The sequence below is a fragment of the Cheilinus undulatus genome, linkage group 22 (assembly GCF_018320785.1).
Source record: "Cheilinus undulatus linkage group 22, ASM1832078v1, whole genome shotgun sequence".
In the NCBI taxonomy this organism is placed as follows: Eukaryota; Metazoa; Chordata; class Actinopteri; order Labriformes; family Labridae; genus Cheilinus; species Cheilinus undulatus.
The window spans coordinates 6346196-6371094 of NC_054886.1; the positions used below are offsets into that span (position 1 = coordinate 6346196).

General features: G+C 38.8%; 1 protein-coding gene across 1 annotated transcript in view; it reads left to right on the forward strand.

The window, feature by feature from the left end:
* nrxn2b (neurexin 2b) overlaps positions 1-24899 on the forward strand; it is a 740090-nt gene that overhangs the window by 706400 nt on the left and 8791 nt on the right. Inside the window, exon 15 of the mRNA XM_041780093.1 lies at positions 17647-17820. Coding sequence (XP_041636027.1) covers positions 17647-17820 — 174 coding nt within the window. The remainder of the gene's footprint in view (positions 1-17646; positions 17821-24899) is intronic.

Consider the following 24899-nt stretch of genomic DNA (forward strand, 5'->3'; position numbering starts at 1 on the left):
ACTGATGTCATGGATAATAGTATGCATTCCTAATCAGCACTTCTGGTCAGTATTTATGATAGAAGAATAAGGAAAAAGATGGATAAAGGTTGTGTGAAACTGGCACAGAACCACTGGACTAGAGCAGGAATTAGAGTAGGAATTTCCACGTTAACTTGCAAGGAGGAATGAAAAACTGGTGATGCTGATTCTGCTCTCATTGGCCACACTGGATAAAATGTTGACATTGTGTTACTGCAGTCGCTGTGCTCCTGTTTTAGCATATTTGATAAATCAGGCTATTTCTGACTGCTTTCTGAGTGTGTCCTTGCCTTTAGACCAGCATACTAATCTGAATTCAAACTTAATTTTACATATATAATATATATGTATTCCATTGTTAAACCAACATAAAGGTTTATCTCTTTTCAGTGAACTGAAACATATACTAGTACAGAGCAACAGAGATGTAAGAGACAAGTAGGTAGTTTTGGTCAGTGGTTACTAAAGTGGGGTACGTTTTAACTGTTATTGTAAAAAAGAAATGAAATAAATTAAATTCAACATTTTTAGGCTGTTGTGTTGTTCTAATACCATTGCTGGGACAGGTTTGTTAGTGAGTGTACATGTGTGCTTTAACTACCTTCTGGGATGGTGGAGGTCTCAAGTCTCAGACACTGATATTTTTAGGGTCACAGGCCAAAAACTTTGGAAGTTCCTTGTTTAAGGGGTGTTATCCTGACAAAATATGACCGTTTTGTAACTCTGAAGCAACAATATGTTTACTCTCTGCTGTTATTCCTTCTCTCACACAATCTGCATTCGATGACAAAGACAGGATGGCAAACCAGCAAAGACACTGTAAGAAGCCAAAGGACCATGTCCGTTTTGTTCACTTTTGTGCAAATATGACTTTCTGAGCATCTACAACCCATTGTTTGCAAACTGTTGTCATGTGCATTACTCACCCAGCCAACAGCAACATAGCCAGCTCTGGGTGAGACTTGCAGCCCACTGTTTCACAGAGCTTTCACCAACATGTAAAAGTCTGCCCAATATTTACTCCAGTCTAGGTTCTTATTCAGTTTTCCACTGTTTTTCTTCTTGTCTTCATCTGTTACTATCCTCCTTTGTCTCTTTGCCTCAGCCATTGTTTCAGACAGTACTGGGATGGGCTTACTGGCTCCTTTTAACTGTAGGCTAGAGCGAATGAGTGCTTTTAAACAGTATGTACCTCTGCCAGTGAACCACAGCCTGCTGCCAAAGTTACATGGTACTAAAATCAAGCAAATGGGGCACTCTGTGGAAATAAGGCAGATGCCATTCTCTCCGACTTGAAAACGTAAAATCAATTATCTCTGATAATCTTTGTAAATTATTTAAATGTGTTAGTGACTGTTACATATTGACAAATGTATGTTTTTTTAAGGAATACATGATATTGGATTTTTGCCAACATCTGTTATGCCCATATTTCTCATGTCATTTTAGTTGATACCAATTATGCCTTTTTCTACTGTAAAAAAAGATTAGTGTCTCAATTGGAAAAGAGCCTTCATCAAGTGGAGCTGTTTTGATTTGGGGCTTCATTCAAAAAATTAAGGGCTCACGCTCAAATTTGGTGGTGCACTAGGCCAAAAGACCAACGTTTTTTGCATGCGACCCCCAAAATAGCAGTGCCAGAGATAGGGCATCTACACCTACTTTCATTTTAGCATAAATCTCAGCTAATAACTATGGTTTTGTTTTGTATTTTACCAATCGATGCAGATAATTTTCTATAATGAGTAAAATACACCATATGAAATCATTACATTTTTTTCTTAGTTTTTTGGAAAGTATTTTGGAACCCAACCTCTTGGTGACTTGACCCCTCAGGAAGTCCAAACCCCTACTTTAGGATCCACTGCCCTATGCAACCATCAGTACCAGATAGTAAAGTTTACGTTTTGACAACTGCTAGTACTGATAATATTGCAGATAACATTGTGCATCCCTAGTTTTGTGGCAATCTAAAGCCTGGCACACCCTAGATGATTTATAAAACCATGGCCAAATTAAAAAGAGAGAGAGCCCAGACATGGTGATAAGTTAAGACTGTTTTAATCATTTTGTACCAATAGTTTGTGACCTGACCAGACCAGAGTTTTCACTCTCAAATCAGGAAATCTTGCATGGTCAAAGACAATTTTAGAGCATCCACATGGTAGCAATTTCAGTCCAACTCATCTCCTCATCAGTTTGATTATAGTGTGTTGTGCATGAAACGGTATGTTGCTAAGAATAAACAAGTTGGTTTTCCATTTCTGACGTCCATCTAACTTTATGGTTTATTATCATCACCATGGCTGTGTTTGTTGTGCTTCCTTATTCAGGTAACTTGCTTCCTAATTGGCTATATCCCCGTTCTACAAACAATACCGCTCTTATTTGTTTTGCTGTCCTCGGTGTTCCCCCAATGCAGCAAGAATCCTGACTGTAAATTGTAAATTTTTAACATATTTAATATTTACAATTTAAATCACAGCTACCCTTAAAGCAGATCAAAGAGGGTAAAAACACTCTCATCACACCTCAATCCACTTGAAAATTGTGCAAGTCAATCTTGAGAACTATTGGATAATCAGATTTTGATTCATTCGATTGGAAGAAGGATATCCAGTCCAAAATCAACATAAATATTGTTAGGATTTATACCGATTTGTACCGGTTATTGTTAAATGGTGATGGAAAGTCTAACTGCAATGGAAAGGCCATAGCGGAGGGGTTTGCAAGAGCTTTTCTAGTCTCCTCTTACCAGAATCTCTGAGATGTGTCCTTTTCACACCTAGGTGTGAAGTATTGCAAGAGCTCAAAAGGCTGTTGCAAGCAGAGTTTCTGAGGTTTTCTTGTTCTTTGTTTGAAATTTCCCTTCTAACTACAAAACAGCTTCTGAAAAATGCTATCTAGGCCAGAGTATTTATTGTCCACATGGCTAAAACCAACATTTCCTTACTGTATGTGCTCTGCTTCACTGTACAATGTCTAAAGCAATGTTAGATTTACCCCATTATTGTAATGTATCACTAGATGTAGCTCATGCATCGTAGCTAACATAGCTGAAGAGTGCTGCTAGTACCAATTAGATGCTTATATTTCCATAGTTAAAAGCTTGTGTGCTGTGACAATAAAATGGACGGTCATCTTTTCTAAAGAGTCCTTGTAAGTAATGTTTTTAGGGACAGAAGTATTAATGAATAATTATGAGACAGCAGAGAATCATTAGGATGTAATTGACAGTGAGTAATAGAATAAGTAGATGCTGTAGCGGAGGATTTTGCTGCAGGATATCACTGCTCTGTGTGATTCACAGCTGGAGTCTTTTCACTCAGATTAAGATGTACCATCTACAACAGAAACTCTCCTAGTCTCCTCTTCAGCTTCAGTGGACCAACTCCAAAAAGTGTCACCGAAGACATCATCAATTCAAAAGTGCAGTATGCGAACATTCAACTTCTGCCAGTTTTACCAGGTGCAGAGTGTAAAACACTCCGATAACAGGCCTCAGCCACTGACCTGTGCTGCCATTTGCGCCACATATCACGCAGAGTGGAATTGAGCAAAGACGAAAGAGAGGGGAGATAAAAAAAAGACAAGGCGAAGCTATATAGAGAGCAAAGACGGAGAATGGAAAATGAAAGAGCAGAGAAATGGAAACGAATACGAGGAAATGGAGACTAAAAGATAGCGGGTGAGTAAAGTGTAGTAGAACGGAGAGAGTGCAGCCAAGGCGAAGTGGAAGGACAGTGAATACAGAGTGATATTTTATAGAGGGAGAATGGGAGCAGGAAGGTGTGTAATGATGCCTGCCTGTGTCACTATACTATCTTTCTCAAAGTGTCAGCAGCCATCGCTGGCACATATTCAGAGTCCTGTCAATGGACTCACTAACTCTCTGAATCATCAAACTCAATGGTTCTTATTTGACTTAATGTGAATGTAACTCTTACAGCCATTTTGTGGGCTTAGTTGCTCGTAGAAATGGCAGACTTCAGAGAAATTGGTGTGGTGTTAGCCTATTAGGGCCACTCAGAGATTAAAATTATTCTACTGAACATCACTGTATGAGGGATGTTTATTGTATGCATCCTTGGCAGTTCACATACACTACTTAAATGATCAAGATAAAATAAATAAATAATGAGTTTCTCACAAGATTAAAATAGTATTGGGACACTTTGAAATAATAATTGCTTTGTGCAAAAGAAATGTTTTCTAGTAAGAACACCGTTGCTGTTAACTGAACTCATGTGCCAAACTCTGTAAGCCTGGAAAGAATATAACAGGTAAAGTTGTAAAACTACTGAATGGCAGCTAGGTGCCTTTGCAAGGTTTACACTTGGAAGAAAGTGACATGCAGTGATTGGTCTAGAGAAAAGGGTTGAATGGTTTTGACATTGACTTCCCACCTCCACCTGTATTAATATTAAAGGTACAAGTATAAAAGTAGATGTATTAAAGGGGTATTGTGGTATTTTTTAAGTAGGATTAGGATAAGGTATTTAGCAATAGTAGTGGCATTAGCCTCCAGAGAGTTCAATGAACACTACCCCTTCAAACAAGAAAGGGAAGCTAGGACACTTTAACATGTTTTTTTCAACTGTACTCTGAGATATCTGACTGAACTATGATAAAACACATCAGTGTTGGTGTTATTTCTGATATTTGCACCAAACTGATAAAAATCTGGATTTTACGGCTGTTAATTAGTTCAAATGGACATCTGCCTTGAAAAATCTTTTCTGAAAAGGTGGGGCTTATTTGACGTAGAAACTGACCATCGGTAGGTTTCTACGTCACAAACTCTCTATAAAAGGTAGAGCGTTACAGCCTCTAACTGACTTTACCATTCAGAGACCACTCCCATCCTCTCCTGTCTGCACCTGCACTGTCTCGGCTCTGAGAGCTCCGGCTATAGTAGCGCTGCTGCTGGAGCAAATGGACTGAATAGGTCGTGCTCAGAACCACCACAATCCACCACGACACTATAGCCTGCGTCAGGGGGACTCTAGAGGGGAAAACTCCTCCACTTTAAAAGATCACTATGAGGCAGCAGTGCTGTGGGACTCTGTCTGTGTCTCTCTCTGACAAGGGGACATCACTGTCACTCCCAGCTCATCTGAAAAGCCCCGTCCTTTTCCCCTCCCTCCTCTCAGAACCAAACTGTTCACTTTCTGGGCATTTTTTGAATTATGGAGGTGGGCGGAGTTAGCTCTGAGCTGGGGGTTCACTTACACTTTACAATGAATCTATCTGAAACTTCCATAAAATGGGCCAAAAAGTAAAGTTGGCTCTAATGTGCACAATATCAATCGTTGTTAAAGCATTTGGATTTTCACTCAGAAAACCTCTGTGTTTGGCAGTAGTTTCCAGTGCTTCAGGTACCAGCTACGTGCTCTTCCACCTTAGCATATCTGATCAGCTGTGTGGGTCTTCTGGCTTCATCAGAGACAACAACAAACTAACTAAACTAAATTTATTTTTTTCAGCTCAGAGTTTGAATGAAACACAAGATACTTGTTAGGGCACAAGTATCTTGTGTTTCATTCAAACTCTTCCACACAACAGTTGACGCAATGTTTTCGTAAGGTGAATATAACATGCTGAATGTAGCTTACCCAATTATCAGCCATTAGAAGAATAAAGCAAAAGCCATAAGCATACTTGGATAACAAATGTGCATGAAGATCCTCTGTCAGAAAAATGAAGAAGGTTGGTAAAACACTAGTGTTCAGTAAGGCAGGTAACTCTGTATGGGGAGTGATGCAGGCTGCAGTGGTCTGTGAGCTGCTACCCTCCTTACAGTTTAAACACATATACCAGCAGGAAACTTGGAAACTCTCCTGATAACCAGTCTCCACTCAGTGCGGCTTGGCGTTAGTTCATGTAGGACAAGGAAGTCATATGCCCAGTTGGTGGACAGTTGATCTCACTTTTCCCCTCCTGGCTCCCACAGCTAATCACAGCTCTTTCTCCCAACACAGCTGTGTGTTTTAATATGGCGTGTTTCTCACTAATCCCTGCTTGCATTAATGCTGATGCACCACACTACTGCTGCTGGCAAAAGTCCAACCTCCTCCAACCCAGCCACCTCTTTTAAAGCATACTCTAAGGATGCAATAAAGTCAGCCCATGGTTCACTTGGCTTTTGGTTAAGGTTTCAGTTGGATGAAGTATTGATGGCCTGGGTCATCTGAGTCTTTGTTTGTTTATGTTTCCATAGGTGTTTAAGGTGAATTTTACAGGAGCTGCAAGAGGTTGAGAGGAAATGTCATACATAACTCAAGTATTGTATTGTGAATGCACATATATAGAGACACAGTTCATTCTATCCATTGTAATAAACTTCTAAGTGTTTTCAGGCATTGTTTACTCTGTTTACAGGTGTCTCACCCACTTGGTTTTACACACCCAAAGAGTATGAATGAGAGACTTTGAAGAGGAATTTCACCACCTGTGGTTACAATAAAGCTGAGAAAGAGCAAGCATGCACCTGTTAGAGAAAAACACACCACTACAGAATCAAATAATTACAGCTCTGGTTGCCTTTGGCCCTCTTTCACTTCCAGAATTCAAAACATCTCATACTTTTTATTTGTTTTCAGGAAACACAACCAAAACATAGAGCTGAGGCATAATTACACAACTTATGATTTAACATCAGCAATTAACGTGCACACAGCGTCAACATTTATTCTCCACAACGAGCGTCTTGTTGTGGCGTCTTTTCAGATCTGTAATTAGCAATCACACAATCCCTGCATCTTCCTGCTGGCTGCCATTGTCACAGCTATTCCTTGAACACACACCGCCGTCGCCGAACAGTCATTCGCTTGCACCACCAACAGCATATGCGTGTCGGTGTTTGCATGTGTTTTTGTGTTTCTCATCAGTAATCATTCAATCTTTGTCAATTAGAGCCAGCGTGAGAGCAAAGCAACACAAGCGACAGCGAGGAGGGAGTGAGGACTGAGGAGGCAGGCAGAGAGTCTTAATAGAGCATTTAATGAAAGTTAATGGTCGGCTTTGTGTTCACCGGGGAATCGGCAAGAGGGAGCTGATTATTGTTTAGAGATGACACCAGGCATTGTGCATTCACAGCCGGCTTCCCTTATCAAACTTCTCTTTAGTGAAGAGGATAAATAATGTATATCACAGTATTGCTAGATGTGGGCACAGGCTGCTATATTACTTCACTTGGGAGCCAATTAGAGGGGAGGATGATATACGGGTCGTGTCTTGTGTTGGAAAGGTGCACTGACCAAATGATATGAACAGCTGAACTCTGCTGGATCTAAGCATCATGATCTTCAAAGAGCAAACTCTGAATGGCAGAAAAAAAAATCATTTGTTATAGATTATTTTGATCTTCTTCAGAAATTAAAGAACAATGTGGATGTTCATGTGCAATTTACCCCTTTTGTAGATAACTCAAAGATAATGAAACTCTGAAATTAAAGCTATTAGAATTCTCTCCTGTGATAGCAGCAAGTTTCTCCAAGTAACAATGATTTAAAGAGTAACTCAACCCTCAGATCCCTTTCAGATGGGTCTAAATCTTGGCATTTGGGTAAAAAAGATGGGGAATTACTATTATTTGTGTCAAGAATATGCAACTTTTTTGAAAACCATCTACTGCAACTAAAATTTGTCTTCAGGCTGACGTGGTGCCAAGTGTGGTTTCATCTGTCATCTGAGATCAACAGTAACCGCCCACTTTTCCACAACCATTAACTTGAGGGGGACCTGGATGCAGCCGAGGACCTCCACTTCATACCAGAAGACGAACGAGCGCTGCCACATCTCGTCTTCTAATACCTAGCTAGCTACAGTGGCCTTGAGTGGCTGGAGGTTCATTACAGTTTAAAAGAACATTATAGACCAGGATTTCAAGCCTGTGTTTATAGAAAATGATAGGTAATCAGTTCAACCGCCTCATAAATCTTGCGCCAGATAATCAAATTTAACCATTTAACCAAGCATATCCCTACCAAGATTGCAAACAAACCATGTTTTTCTAAAAAACATGAGGTTGTGTCCTCCATATGAGCATATATTGTCCCCACATTTAAACCACTTATCTGTAAAAAATGACTGTTAAATTCAATAGTAGCTACAGATTGGGGAAGTTAAATGGGTCAAAGCAGGCTCTATCAGTCAGAGATTGCACTGTGATGCTCTAGGATTGTGAATAATGTAGTGCTGTTGCCCAAGATTGCAAATTAAGCATACCTTTTTTAAATTAATGGATAATATGGAGAGTTATGTCATCTCATGTCAGGTATCGGACAGTGTCAATTTTGACTGAGATTTTCAATTTTAGTCTCAGTCTTAAGGCCGGCTCAGACTACACGAATTCAGCCCAACTTCAACGTCGCAGCTCATCGTCAAAACTCAGGCCCGATTTTGGGCATCTGAAACGACTAATGGTCTTGTAGTGTGACATAATTAATGAAATGTCCAAGACCACAATTCAACAAGACCAGCGTTTCAGCATTTTTCTCACATTGAGTCCAGTTTGACACCCTGGCCTGACGCTAACGACGTGTATCCTGACGTCTACCAACAGGAGGGTATTTGCTCCTTATCTTTGCATCATCATTTACAAGATTTACCACTTTTATCCCCTTTTATTCCCTAAAACTATCTGTTAATTTTATTTTATTTTATTTACGTTAACTGAGAGCCAGTCCATGTTGTCCTCCTCTTGATAGATTCATACCTATTATCCATATTCCAATCCATAATTGTTTTTCATTTCTCTTTTTTACGATGAAAAGACCACTACAATCACATGGAGTGTAGGACCACTCTTGTAGTGTGGCCAGATTGTCGGCCAAGACAGGACAACATTTTTGTTGCAAAGTCTGACATGATGCCGTCGTGTAGTCTGAACCAGCCTTTAGTCTTTAGATTAAATGTCTTTTAGTTTTAGTCACATTTTAGTCATTTCTACCCTTTTGTTGAGGAAAACTCAAGAACATTTTAGTCTAGCCTAAGTCGATAAAAGTCCTCACATTAAAGTCTCTACTTTCAGACCAAGCATTATTCTCTTACCTGGATCTGGTACCAAATCATGGTAGTGTGTTCCTTGCCCCCTGCCAAACCTGGCGTCCTTTCTACAGCTCAAAGGCAGAAGAGATAAGATAAGATAAGATAAGATAAGATAAGAAATTCCTTTATTAGTCCCACAAGGGGAAATTCCAAAAAGAGATAAAGATGCATTGCATTTTGAGAGTTTTACCTACAGTGGAGGAATATCGTGGATTTTGCATGCCCGACAAAAGGTAAACTACATTTTATTCCAGTTTTAGTCATCTTGATGAAAACTAAACTTACTCTGTCAGTTTTAGTCATCAAAGATCTATTTTTGTCTAGTCTTTGTCTGGTCTTTCTCATGAAAAAAAGGCTGTTGATGAACATTTTTAGTCATAGTTTTAGTCGGTGAAATTAACACTGGTATGGGAGCATATGCCAGTTCAGCACTTTGCTGGTCCATTCTCCAGGCCTGCACAAGGCCCTTGCCCTGTCACCAGTTCTCAGTCCAAAAGAGCACCTTTGGAAAGTGGTGGAATGGGAGATTGGCATCATGGATGTGCAGCCGACAAAACTGCAGCATCTGCGGGATGTGATCACGTCAATACGGACCAAAATCTCTGAGAAATGTTTCCAACACCTTGTTGAAACCATGCCACGAAGAATTAAGGCAGTTCTGAAGGCAAAAGGGTATCTACCACTAGCAAGGTGTACCTAATAAAGTGGCTGTGAGGGAACGAGTTACTATAGGCATGGATTGGCTCCATAGCCTCCATAACCATATGTATGTAATAACGGGCTTAGACTTTCAGAAATCCTCCACAGAGGAACCCCAGCATGGCCAACTCTCACCAAATCCAAATAAATACCAATTTTCAATTGAGATGCGAGACGCTACAGTTAAGTGGGTGTGAGTTTAGAGAGTTAAGTGTATGTAGAAAAAAAGAGACAAAACCAAGGGAATGAAGTTGTAAATATAAAATGTTTCAGACACAGAGAAAACTATCAAACTACCAGGATTATTACAGATGTTTGCTTTCAGTGCTCCTGTTTGCTAGAAATCAAAGAACTTGCTGTGAATTGCCATAATGGGTGCTGAGGTCATCCACCCATGTATCCAATGAAGCACAGATTAAATTTACACATCAGCAAAACCGTATTTTAGGTTTCAAACTGTGGAAGACAAATGGAAGCCTCAGCAGAGATCTATGTTTCGCTTTAAAACGCTCAGAAAAGACTGATTTTTAGTGTAAATGTTCTATCAGTTTCCTCTTCCACATTGTTCTGTCAGAATCTCTCCAGGGCTCTGTATCTCAGAACCCAAACCAACCCCCCATCAGCCCCTGAGAGGTCATTAAAGGAGCCGCAGAGATGTGGAGGTGGTGGTCTCTGCCGCTGTCTGGGAGCCTGTAATTGGTCCCTTCTTGTGGATGGAGTCGGAGCTGTTCAGCAGCACAGGCATTCATCACTGCTGGGACAGCACGGCGCAGACGGGGCAGAGATTCACACTGTTTCACAGCAGCTGGGAGGAAAACGGTTACTCATCGCTTTAACCTGAACGCTCTAGTACAGCTCCAAAACCGTGAGACATGAACACCATGTTCATGATTTAAGAAAGGTACAAAGTGATCTGGATCAACAAGGCTGAAGAGAAGAGCAGTGATGACACTATTTAAAAATGATGATAACACACAGTCAAACTGCAGATTATTCTTGTGTTTCCAACCATGTTTTTGCCCTCCTGTTATGTGTGCAATGCCCCTCTGTCTCTCTCTCTCTCTCAGACTGACCTCTTTAAGTTAAAGAAATAATTAGCTAAAAGTCACATTTCTAGTAAAGCTTAGAACAACCATTACTCAGTGAAAAACAATGATGTCACAACACAGCATCCAAGAAACAAAGATGACAGCACGGCAGTAGCAAAAGCAGCAGGCTTTTGCAACAAAAGGATGCTTGAATTGTCAACAATCTAAAGTCTGCACACATCAAAATCTTGGCCTTTTGCAGCTACATGAAGTTATAATGCATAAAAAGTTTTAGGTATGCACAATAACTCTGATAACCTCATTCAAATGTATGGACAGCTATCCTTGCAAAGCAGATGAATTTGTCAGACGTAGCACAAGGGGGAAAAAGGTACTGATTACCCGGGCCCACAGTAGGGAAGGGCCCTTGAGGAGCCTGCAATGAAGTGTTTTTTAATCTATTTTTTTTTTAGTAATTAGTGCCATTATTGAATCAAAAGGGACAAAATGAATCGGTCAACAGACTGAAATTCGTATTAAATAGAGTAAAATGAATAGTGGGGAGCCTCTGCTCCTCCTTTAGAAATGTCCAAATGATATAGTCCAGCAATGGGAAATGATGCAAGTAAATTCAGTTTAACCATAGTAAAAACATTGCTCATAAATTGGGAAATTATGCTTCAAAAATATATTAAAATGCGTATATATTTGTAAAAAAAAATATGATGCAGCATTTGTTGCTTGGCTAGCCAGTTAAGGGAGGGTCCTGTGTAATATTCTTTCTGGGGGCCCAAAATCCCTAGCTACGCCCCTGTGGCTTCCTCCAGTGTGGTGAAATCTCCTAATCGAGTAACCTGACACACCAGACAGACTGTTTGATATATCATTACATGGATATATTTCACATTAATCTGGAAAGCTGTTATAGAGAATGTTTTGGAAGGGCAGGACTTTTTGAAAAACTCTCAGCAGGTGATTCGACCATCACATTCATGACGGGCCAATCAGAGCAACAAGACAGTATGACGTTGTATGCATGCACTACTCTTGAGCAGACAGAATACCGCTGGTGTAGATTGTTAATGTGGATCTTCTCAGTAAATAAACCGGATACCAAGGCGGGTCAGGGGACGTGCATAAACATCTTCTCTGCCAAGGCTTTCAGTGTTACTCTTTGCTCTTGTTTTAAAAAGAAATGTTGTCCAATTCCAGTTAAACTGCCACTTTCCTGCAGCTCCATCTGAGCTAACAGCTACTGCAACAGCAGACCCCACCCAAAAACATCTTTCCCATCATGAAAAGCTTTTAGTGTTGTTTTTATTTATCATTACATATAGAAATGTGGTCTAGTTGTAGTTAAAGTGACGCTATACTACAGCTACATCCGAGCTAATCACCACACTGGAGGCAGCCATTGCAAACAGCTTTGAGTACAATTCTACCCCCCCATAGCTACCACATTGTTTTCCTCAGATGATGCTGATTGGTCCGAACGGTGTTCAGTTTGGCACAGAGGAGTCTGCTTCACAAGGTCACTAATCGGGTGTCAAATCTGAACGATATAGGCAAGTTAAATGTATACTTGCTCCATTCCAGGTGTAAAAGTTCCACCCAGGTGCAACTCAAACAGGGAATAACTCCAGCAGGTGCACAGGGTAAAACACTAAGCTAGTTCTAACTTTCAGCTTTAAGTCGTGTTGGCACATGCCCAGCTGGTGCATTCCCATGTGACCATCACTTGATGATACTGAATAAAAACACAGAATTCTTCACCTTTGGCAACGCTGGCTCCCTGCTGCATTCAAGAACAAGTCAGATAAACTGCAGAACAAACTGTTCAAGGCCTAAATGAGCAAGAAAATCAAAACTTTTCCCAAAGAAAATCTGTTATTCAAATGAAAGAATCCAACTCCAAACCGAAGGGGGGGGGGGTGCATTCTGTGAGTGGGAGTGGGTATGTGTGCTGCATATTTATTCTCTTTTCTGTAGTTCTTACTAGAGTGGAGAAAACAAACTTGCATGACTAATTTTTACAGTACATCTGGCTCTTCTCCTCTCCTGTCGACTCCTGTTGTGCACTGGATTCTCTGACGCGGTTGACTTCTGCAGGAAATGCACTGTTTGTCCTTTAGAGATTAACTCCATGCCGATATTTTCATATTTGCTAAATGGCTCTTAGAGACATGATTTCAGGACATCAGTCAGCCGGACAGCTAATGAATTTGTTGTATTGATTGTAATGCCTGGGAGCCCCGGCTGGGAAATATGAAGTGTCAAGTACTCATTAATTCTGAAGAGAGGTTGGCAAACATCATTGACTCATTCCATTACACAAAGTCCACATATAATTGACCTCGTGCCTCATTGCTTCTGAAGTTGAAAGTTCTAGTTTTCAGCCATGAAAATATAATTATTTCGTTATTCGAACGTTCCTATCTCTGCAGCAGAATCTCGTCCCCGTGTGAAAGGTTTTGCTGGATGTTCATTTTCTGGCTGCTTGAAAGATAAAGGCTAAAGTAGGAGTTTTGATGATGAGAAAAGCCTGAAGCATTTCAAACCGTGTTTATTCATATGCACTTACATCAAAGGCCTCTTTGTGTTTTTCATAATTTCACTTGGCAGTTTCCTCACAACTCTGCAGAAACAGAGTGAAAAAGAGAGAAAGAGTGAAAATAATTGGGCTTAAAAGTGGACGGATATTTCCTTTTATGTTGTAATGTAAAGAGACCTTAATTGTGCTTGAGCGCCGAGATATCCCAGAACTCAGCTTTATCATCTCGCTGAGGACTCACAAATTGTGCTTCCTTGGTGAAAAAGTGCTGCTGTTTATATTCTGCTCTCGTCCCTACAGAGAAGAATATGGACAAGCTCGTGGAATAAATCTTTCTAAGCATCAGATGTCATTCCCAATGCTTCCGGCTTGATGCTGTACAATCTATTCATGTCAAATCTAAGCTACTTCTTTGACTCATGTAATCATCAAAACATGTTCTTTGTGCCTCTGCAGTGACAAACACTTTGTCAGAGGAAATCTCTCAGGAGCATTTGTCAAAACGTTCACACTTTTTTTTTGCTTTAACATATCAATTCTCTTGGCAGTAATGCTGGCTGCCTGCTACCTGAATTTGATTTTACACACCTTCACAGTGGAGCAGCAACAAACAACACTGGAGGTGACTCACAGGGAGCCCACATGCCCACGAATTAGTCAGAACGTTGAGCCAGGCATCACAGTACCATGGAGCTATTGTGGATTCTCAACTTTGTGTAGTTCTTTTTGTTTGCATTATCAAAACATGTATGCAAAACATAAATCATACTTTGCATACAAGAAATGGTCATAAGTTCTTGTTTTTAAGAGTAAAACCATTGCAGCATGATCGTTTAACTTGCAGGACAGAACAGAAGGAGGCTCCACTGGTTGCATACAAATGGCGACCTGCACCTGCCACACTTTGGTGCCCAGCGATAGCATCATCATATTAAAATATGCTAACTCAAACATCCTATCCTGCAATCTAGCATAAAAATTGCTGTGTTATGTAGCATTTTTGTAAAGTATTGCAGAGCAATGCAGGCACACCAATGTCCGATTATGTAGCCCTCACAGTGGCACAGGTCTCTCTCATGTAGCTACAGCAAACTGATGGAGAAGTATAAACCAGGCTCAACAACATACCCACCCATTAGTCAGATCAGCTAATCCATCCATTTTATACACCGCTTGTCCCATTCAGGGTCATGGGGGTGCTTGAGCCTATCCCAGACATTAATAGGGTAGAGGCAGAGGCAGGTACCCTGGACTGGCTGACATGCATAGACAAACGAGGCCAGTCACACCTACGGGCAATTTAGAGTTTCCAAATAACCTACAAGCATGTTTTTGGACTGTGGGAGGAAGCTATAGTACCTGGAGAGATGGGTAGAACATGCAAACTCTGGGAGCGGGACACATGAAGTCAGCTATTCCTTGCATATAATGTTAGAATTGTGTGAGTGAAGGCAAATCAGCTGCAATTTTGGTGCAGTGATTTTAAAGGGTCACTAAAGACTTAAAGAAAAAAAACAAATGATTTTTATTTGATTTCTTTGCTTTATACTCCTGCAAGCCACAAAAATAGTTAAGACTGCTCCGTTACTGCACAGCACCTGTGAGGGAGTGGGCGTGGCCAGGGAGTGCAGTGGTCACTGATTGCCTACACCTGTGAGGGAGTGTAACAGGATGCAGACATTTTTCAGGAAGAAGGTGGAATTTGAAACGAATTAAAATTTAAAACAAAACAAAAAGGAACGTTTAGGTTTTCATTTTATGAAATTAGTTTTCAGAGAGGAGCATAAACACACATCAACCTGAGGATGGCTGCTGCTCGCAAACACCAAAAGAAGGTGTAAAGCCTGAATGTTTAGCTTCTGCAATGCCTAATTTTAGCTTTTTACCACATACAGAATACTTTTTTTTTTTAGAACATCTAGCTTACTTCTATGGGATTCTTTAACTGTAACGGTTGAAATTCGATACTTTTAATGCTTTAGAGTGCCATCTTTGATGTTTTTCAACTGTTATATTTAATATATCTCATATTTAATCCCTGTACTGGACCTTCGTGTTTTCAGTCCTGGAACTCTCTGTACTTTTAACAGTCTCCAGTCCCTTCATTTTAAAGCTAAACTTCTCAAATGTATTTCCACTCACAAACCCTTCACTTAAATCTGTCACTGCTGTTTAGGAATCTTTGGATGATTGCAATATGTGTTAAAGACTCGTATTATTAAGGGTAACTAATGTTAGTTTGATGCCATGTATTTATTTGTGTATTTTGAATGAACCAGTCTGTTTGGAGAAGTGGTTGTGAGATAAAACCATTCTTGTAGAGATTAAATGGATTTATTTTCCCAAGAATTGTGGTTCAGAGTTCAGAGATTGAAATCAGATTTGCTGGAAACTACATTAAACTTTGGTATTATCTTTTAAATGATACTTTTTTCACCTCAATTTATTTTTGGATTGTGGACTCTGTTCCCCAATTTGGTTTAACTTTCATATCTTCAGTCCTCTAGTTACATTTGCAAATGATAACAGTTGATAAGATCACTCTCTACACCTTCTCCCTGCACACTTCCACATCATTTGTACACTCCCATAGAAGATCGGCCACATTAAGGGCCATCCAAAACCTCTCATCTGGTCAATGTTATATTATATTGCTTACATTATTTCACTTTACACACAGAAACAAAATTATTTTGCAAAAAACTACAAGGTTTAAAATGATTGGCCCTTTTTATAACTGACCTTTTTGTTGACCCATGGCACCAACCACTGTTATGCAATGATGTGTTTAACCTCATAATGCTCAAAGCTTGTAAAATCAAGTTAAAGCTGAACGTTATCATCTTATTTACCCACAGTGTAAAAACTTCAGTGAGGGTTTGATCCGTCACTGGAGAGAGCATCATGGCAAAAACAAAAGAAATTAAATAAGACTTTAGAAAAGAATTGTTTATGCTCACAAAGCAGGAGAAGGTGCATCTCAATCAATTAAAATATCATCATAAAGTTGATTTATTTCAGTAAGTCAAATAAAAAAATCAAATCAAAACTCATACACTATATAGATTCATTACAGACTGATATATTTCAAGTGTTAATTTCTTTTAATTTTGATGATTAAGGTTTACAGCTAATAATAAAACTCAAAATGCATTATCTCAGAAAATTAGAATATTACTTAAAGCCAATAAATAGGATTTTCAACACAAAAATGCTGGACTACTGAAAAGTATGAATGTTTGCAGCGCTCAGTAATGGCCGGGGCTCCGGCAGCCATGTGTTGTGCCATGGAGGCGATGAGTCTGTGGCACTGCTGAGGTGTAAGCCTCCAGAATAATACTGAAATTTTGACAGGGGTGCTAATAACTTTGTCCTCATCTGTATTATTGGCTAACCCTCCAGAAGGGCACAATTATCTTGTTTTTAGTTTAAATTTATGACATAATTTACTAGTTTTATTGATCCTTGGCCTGTGTGAGGCTGCATAATTTAGTTGTGAAAAAGAAACGACCTCATCCACAACAGCAAAAATAGTGTCTGAAATGTGGAAGCATGCAGTTTCTAGGGTGAGTCTTTTATGCTGTCTTGTGCCAAACAGGCTTCAGAAAACAAAATTATTACTTAAATTCTTATTCTGTTATCGGAATTGGGATGTAAATGAGAGTTTGAGGTGTATCCATGCATGCTTTATCCCTTTCTGGCGTGATGATATTGCGCCAAAGAGATGTGTTTTTGATATGTGTATATTTAAAAGCAATATTTCATCACATTATTGGAATTATCTTTTGAGCCACCACCCTTGTGATTTTCATTAAATCAACAGCTCTTAGATGCAGCAGCAATAAAAGGATATTTACACCAGAGATGCTGTGATGTGAGGTAAAATATATTCAAAAGGGAAAAAAAAGCCTTAATGTGCCGTCTGACCCTTTTGTCTTTGTTTGTTTGCTTTGTTTTGATGCTGAAATTGTGTTTTTATTATCTTATTATCAGATCATTCTATCATAGCCTTTTAGAAATCTAGAAACAAAGTGGGTGCTGCCTGAATTCATTTAATCCTCCATATGAAAGGGAATTTATTTGAAATGAAAAGCCACACATTACCTCTGGCATCGGAGTATGCTGATTTCTTCATGTAAATGTAACTTGAGTAATACAGTATATTAGCTCTAAAAACAAGAGTTTAGTGCTTTAACAAACAAGCAGAAGCATTCATCTCAAACAATAAAGACCCCATACAACCATAACAACCCAGTTTGAGTTTCTCACAGCTGGTTTCTCGGTGTTGTCTTACAGGAGAGCTGTACATCGGTGGCGTGATAAAGAACATGTACAGCAATCTGCCCAAGCTGATTGCGTCCCGGGACGGGTACCAGGGCTGTCTGGCCTCCGTGGACCTGAATGGGAGACTCCCCGACCTGATCGCGGATGCCCTCCACAGGGTGGGCCAGGTGGAACGAGGCTGCGACGGTAAGATAATTCACATATTTCTACTACAGAATTTTTAGCTTAAGACATCTCACTGATGTTTAGATAACAATCTCATTGCCTGGGAACCAGCAGATATATTAAATAATATCGATTTAAGTCATTGTGTTAAATCCAGTCTTCTTGTTATCAGTGACAATAATTGTTCTCACAGTGTGAATATTCTTCATTGATTTCTAAGCCCAGTTTGAGCAAATAAGAGGTAATCATCCGTAGTTTTATCAAACATCTGGCAGAACATTTCAACACTTTTGATCTTGGCTTCAAAATGCCTTTTCTTTTTGGCTTCTCAATGGCAAGACCACAGAGCAGATGGTAAAGGTACACCAGTTCAGCAGTTAAGAGCATCCATTTAACACTATTACCAATTTCTGGATGCTGCCATCTTGTGGTGGCTGTAATAATTACAGTGTCTGTTGTTGCCTGCTGACTGTGACAGCAGCTGAGAGAGTTAGCGTAAAGACACCATCGCTGCCAATCAAGTTAGTGCAAAGTACCTTAACCTTACATATATATTTATAAATAAGACATTGTTTACAACCACAACATGGTTTTAGAGAAAAGAAGACTCATAACTTGACTGTTTGCCCCCCTCATACTTGTGAACTGCTGTGACATTTAGAGCTGTTCTACTTGTTTTTTAGTATAATAATTTTTGCAGCTGCATTTTAATACTTTGTTGTAGGTACCTCCGCTTTAAAAGATAAAGGTGGGGTTTATATAAAAAAAAATCTTACATTGAAATAATGAGAAAGTAAGTCATAATTGAGATAGAAAGTTGAAATAATAAGCAAAAAAAAAAACTTTATAATTATGAAAATCAAAATAATGAAATAAACAGTCAAACTATCAGATAGTACATCATAACTAAGATAAAAGACTACATTATGAGATAAATTATAACTATAACATGCAATGTCAGAATGTGAGAGAAAATGTCAAAATTATATGATTGATTTAATGATAATTTACATATCTTATACTAATTTTGATTCTTCATTTCAACTTTTATCTTATAAAGTGATTTCTATTCTCATAATTTTGACTATTTATCTGATCATTTTAACCTTTTATCCCTTAAATGTGACTTTTTGTCTCATAATTCAACTTCTAAAGTCACAATTAAAATGTATATAATGTTTTTGACTTTGTATCTACAAATTTCCTTTTGAGTATCATAATAAAGACCAACTGTCATAAGTTTGTCTCAATAAATGCCTTACTAACATCTAATTGCATACTTCTAATTTTTCCTCATCATTCTGAATTTGTATGTCAAAATCTACACTTTAAGTTTCATAATTATGACCAGCTTTCATACGTTTTGCTTTTTTATTATAATTTTGACTTATTATCTTTTAATTTTGTCTTTTTTCTTAATAATTGCCTCACTGGCTCATAATTTTGAATTGTTAAGTTATATTTAAAACTTTTTATTGCATAATTATTGACTTTGTATCTCTTGATTTCAAATTTTAATGTCATAACCTATGGTCACTTTTTTAATTTACAAGTTGTAAATTTTTATACTTTTTTACTCAAAATTTTTACTTTCTTAACTGATAATTTGACTTTTAAATTAAGTTTAAATTATGTTGTTAAAGCATGACAAAAAAACCCATTCATGAGAGAATTTCTTGAAAATGAGCTTAACTAGACACTTTTACAAGGTTGCTGACACGGAGATAGAAACTGAAAGTGAACTCCTTAAAAGCCTAAACACTGTTAATTAAGCATGAATCTTGGGGGATCAGTGAGTCATTTTGTACATGCACTCCTACAGATCTCTTTATGTATAGAACTGTTAAATAGAATAGCAGTTTAAGGTTGTTTACTAGCTTTTAGTCATGCTTTCAGACCACACTGGTGTAGTAGTGCAACACTCATTTCAGTAGTATAATTATTTTATTATTTGTTTTTATAAATATAGCATCAATAGCATCACATTTTCAGTACTGACTTAAACATTTGGTTTATATATATGTGAAATAGTGGCATTAAAACATGGCTCAGCCGTAGACAAACAAAGAAAAAACTTGACTCCTTCTATCAGCTTTCATTCTAACATGTTGATACTGCGGTGAGACACCTTTCCAGGAATAACAGTTCGTCGGCTTCTAGTGTTCCCTGGTTTCTTCTACACACCACTAACCCAGCCTTTGCTCTGGATTGTCTTTACAATCTCAGCTCATGTCCTCTATATATCCTCTCTACTGCCCCATAAAAGCTTCATGAGGGAGGGATCTCTCCAGTATAATGTTACTGTCAGTGGGGCTAATCTGAGGGACATCCCACCCTCATTGGCTTCTGCCTCATCAATCTTAGATTTGTTGTATTTTTGCCTTTTCTTTCCTCCATGTCTCAGGCTGTATGACTTCAGCGGCTGCTACTTAATCCTGAGTAGAACAGTAGATTTTGACTACAGCCTCCCCCCAGCCTTTACCCCCTCCTCTCTGCTGCGTCTCAATGGCGTGCTGAGTGTTGGAGAGCACCGACTTGATTTCCCCGAGGGCTGCGCTGGCCGCCTCAGTGCAGCGCTGATCCAAATTTTTCTCTCTTTTCTCCCTTCTCCATCCCTAACAGTCCTACTTCTGCCTTTCAGCCTTATTACCTGCCTTCAGTTATACGCCACAATTACTTCAGTCCAAACACAGTTTAAAACTGCATTAGGCTATCATATTGACTCCCTGAGGCACTCAGAATGGATGCTAATATTAGTTAATGATTGCATGTGCCAGGGAGCTGAGAGGTTGGAATTGGCCAGTCGTGGATGTATGTGCCTCTTTGACAAATAATAATAATAATAACCCGACCCTGAGGCTTGTGAATTCGATTTCCTCTCAAAATTACAGGATCATTGAATCTGCCAATCACTGACTTCAAATCTGTTAAAGTAGGCTACATCTTTCATACTGTATCTGATGGTGTTAATGTGTTAGTGTTTATGGCAGCTAGTTTGGATGTAGTCATAGGACACATAGGACATATAGTGTATTTTCAGAGATTTTACAATAATTTTTAGAGATGATGTTACTGGTTTTGATTTAATCAAGGATTCTGAGAAAATGTTGACCAATATGAGGGCAAAGTCAATAATAGTATAATAGTTAAAGCCAAGTTTTAAAGACTTTAAATGTTTTATTTGATGTTTCTATCCACTTCAGAGGATGAGAAAAAAAATCCCAGTAAACACTGAAATTTTGTGCAGTTTTTTTAAAGAAAGCCCCAGGTTTTGAGGGGTTGTGTGCAAAAATTGTATCTTCAGAGGGTGTTTTTTTAGGTGGCCTTAGGTTTTACCCTTAGGGGAAGTTGTGCACATTTTAAACATTTTTCATTCTTCATATTTAATCATTTTGGCTGTATTAATGTATATGGCATGAATTTTGGCAAGATTGTGTATTCTTATTCGTTCTTGATATTTCCAGCTCCTACAGTAAGTCTAAAATACACTGTTTACAAGAAAAAGTTACACTCAAGCTGTTAAGTGCAAAAAAAGCTCCATTGAAACCCATTCAAACTGCATTTTTGTAAAAACTTGCTTCCATTAAGGCAGTGTTTCCCAACCTTTTTCCTTGGAGCCCCCAACCCCCCCACCCACACACCCCCACACACAAACGTACCCAAGACAAGTGGACCCCCCCAGGCCCCAAGAGAGAGGAAGAAGTGACAAATTGTTGTCGAAAATCAACAAAGATTCTAATTGTTTTACTGATAAAACCCTAAAAAAGGCCTGTGCATGCTTTTCTTATCAATAGACCTTTATATAAACTTCTTAATAACTGCTTCGTCATGGTTTAAGTCAATATTTGCAAATCTAATTTTGGCAGCCTCATAGCAGACAAAGCCTCGAACCCCCCCCCCCCCCCCCCAAGATCTTTGCCGCCCCCCTGGTGGGTCCCGGACCCCAGGTTAGGAATCAATCCATGAAAGCACAGTCCATGCATTTTATCATATCTGGATGTCAACCTGGGCTCTTGCCTTGGAAGTGATCATTTTTACTACTCTCCACCAGAAGGCGTCATGTTGACCAGTTGGCTTATGGAGGAAAAACATGGTAAACATGCAAAAAATAATGATGCATAAAAATCATTGTTGCTGCTAATCATTTACATACCCCAGGCTGCAATAATTCAACGCACAAAAAAAAACTTGTAGTATTTTGAAAATAATTAAATTTCTGTTTCTTTCATCAAAAAACATGGTGGCATGACAAAAAAATGGCATTCAAAGGGTTAAAATGAATATTTGATGTCAATAACTCAGTCCCTTGTAGGTAAAAAAAAGAAAAAAAATATGTAAATGAAACTAGAATAAAATGTCAATGAATTTTTTTTACAACTACTGTATGAAAAGGGTAGTTTTTGCATCTAGCAGCTCGAGAAAGAGTATGTGACATTGCACCAGAAACAATGTTGCATAAAAATCAGTGTTGCTCCAAATCATTGACATCCCCCCACTGTAACACTTTTACACAATGAAATGTATTTTGCATGTAGCACATTGGAAATAGTTTGTTTATTGTTTCTTTCATCAAAAAACATGGTGGCACCATGACAAAAAACTGACATTCAGAGGGTTAAAATAATTTAAAGTTAATATATATTTGATATCAATAATTTGGTCAGTTGTAAGTGAAAAAATTAGGTCAATGAAAGTAGAATAAATATGACTGTTTAATATTTTTATAGCTACCATATAAAAAGCATGTGTTTTGCACTTTGCAGCTTGAGAGTCAGTATTTGACAGTACACAAAGAAATAATAGGGCATAAGAATCAATATTGCTGCTAATCATTTACATCCCAGGCTGTAATAATTCAACACAAAAAAACCTTTGCATGTAGTATTTTTAAAAGAGTTCATTTTATGTTTCTCCATCAACAAACTAAGCCGCATTATGAAAAAAAAAAACTGGCATTCAAGGGGTTAAAATCTTTAAAAGTTAATGAATATTTTACATCAATAATTTGGTCTGTTGTAGGTAAACAAAATTAGCTCAATGAAAGTAGAATAAAATGTTAATGTATTATATTTTTATAGCTACTGTATGAATAGTGCATTTTATGTGTTTAGCAGCTTGAGCTTCGTATTAAAACAATCCCTTAGAGTTAAATGAGTTTTTGGGACCCCAGATCCAACAGTAAACAAAATTAATGGAGTTTAAAGACCCTGTAAAGTGAAATCCTTAATTAGTGTCTTAACACAGTAGATATGTCGGAATAAGGTTACTGTAAACATGTGAAAACACTGAGATCTACATGTGATCGAATTTTTGATTTAGACCGTTAGAAAGCTTTTCACCTCTCTCCTGGCTGGGTTTGATTTGGGCGGGGCAGTGGGGAATGACCCCGCCCCTCTAACACTATAATATAAAATCACAGAGCTGTTGATCTCAGTCTGTTGTTAGCTAAAGTCACTGCCTTAATTGAAAGTAAACAGTCAGTTAAAAACTGTTTTTTGGTTCATTGTGAGGTAAATTTGCCAAATTTATCAGCCACAATGGTCTATGGATCATTGAAAGCATCATAACAGAGATTTGAGCCAGAAAATGGACTTTGTCTTTGGCACTGAGCAAGGCAGCTGCGCTCCTTTCATAAAGTCAATGTAAGGTCAAAGGGCAGGATAATGGAGTGACTGCTTTTCTCCATGCAGATTGAAGCAATTTTAAATCTGAGAGGAATGTATTTCTAAACTTGTAGAGGTTTTATTTGACTGAAATTTGACCTGGGGGTCCATAACACAGTGGCCAATCATACAGCAAACATAATACAGATTTACTGTCACTTTGCAGGGTCTTTAAGAGTATCTTAATTTACTCCTTTTCTCAAACTGGACTAATGACCCAATCACAGGCTTGACATCAGTAGGAAGACAACATCAGTCCCACATTTGACCACTTTACTCCTCTTTAATTCTAACCCAAAGCCACAAAGCTCCTTTTTTTACACACCTTTGTCATGTGACCATTAAAACATGTCTTAAAATGTGGCTTTTAATTAATTGAAGCACAAAGCTCATTGCAACACCGTTACCTTTGCTACCACTCTTTCCAGCCTAGCACTTTTTCTTCTCTGATCTTATTTTAACCCAGAAAAGACCGAAAGTAAGAAGTGACTTTTGACTGCTCATATGAATAGGTTTCCAGTGTTCAATATTTCTAATCCTTTCCATCAAGAAGGATCAGTCAGGATCCAAGTTTTGACTTCCTAAAACGACCTTAAAAACAATTAGGAGGTCTTTTCCCAACATGTGCTGTTTTTCCACCAATGGATCACTGCCAAAGTCCTGACCCACTTATTTCTGAGGTCATTTCTAGCTTGTGTACTGAGGGTAAAGAGTGGTTAAAGGTGGCTCCTGGTCCTCTCCCTCTGGACCTAAGGCCAAACAAACAAAAGGCAGAACACTGAGCTTGTTCTTGTAACTCTCTGCTGCCTCAGCAGATCACAAAAACAAAGACAAGTAGGGGAGAAAGGGAGGGAGAACGAGACCTAGAGAGAGGGAGTGAAGGTACATGAGCAGAGCTGCTGACTCACTGGAGCTCAACATGGGAGGCATGAGGAAATGAGGCCAAAACTGTAGAGGAAAGAACCATTAACAAAAATAAATACAGGGGAGTAGCTGCAGAGTAGGAGCACGAACGGTTCAATCAGACGTATCGGTGAAAAAGGACACAGGTGGAATGCTTCCTAAGATTGATTATAGAGTAAAAACACGATGATATGAAGACCTAATTATAAAAGTACCACTTGTAAAGTTCCTAGCCATCTTTGAAAAGCTGTCCATCTGTTTTCTTGCACCTCCCCAGGTTCAGGTTATGGCAGAAGGCTAAGAAACTAAGTCCACACATCCCTCTCCCCAGCAACATTTTCTTTAAGCTTCTCGCTGGGGATTCAGGGACTCCCAGGACAGATGAGATATGTAATCCCTCCAGCGTGTTCTGGGTCGACCCCAAGGTTTCCTCCCAGTAAGGAGTGCCCAGAAAACCTCCAAAGGCAGCCACAAGGCATTCTAATCAGATAACCCTGATGACCTTAGCTTGCTCAATTGGAAGTCCAGTTGTCT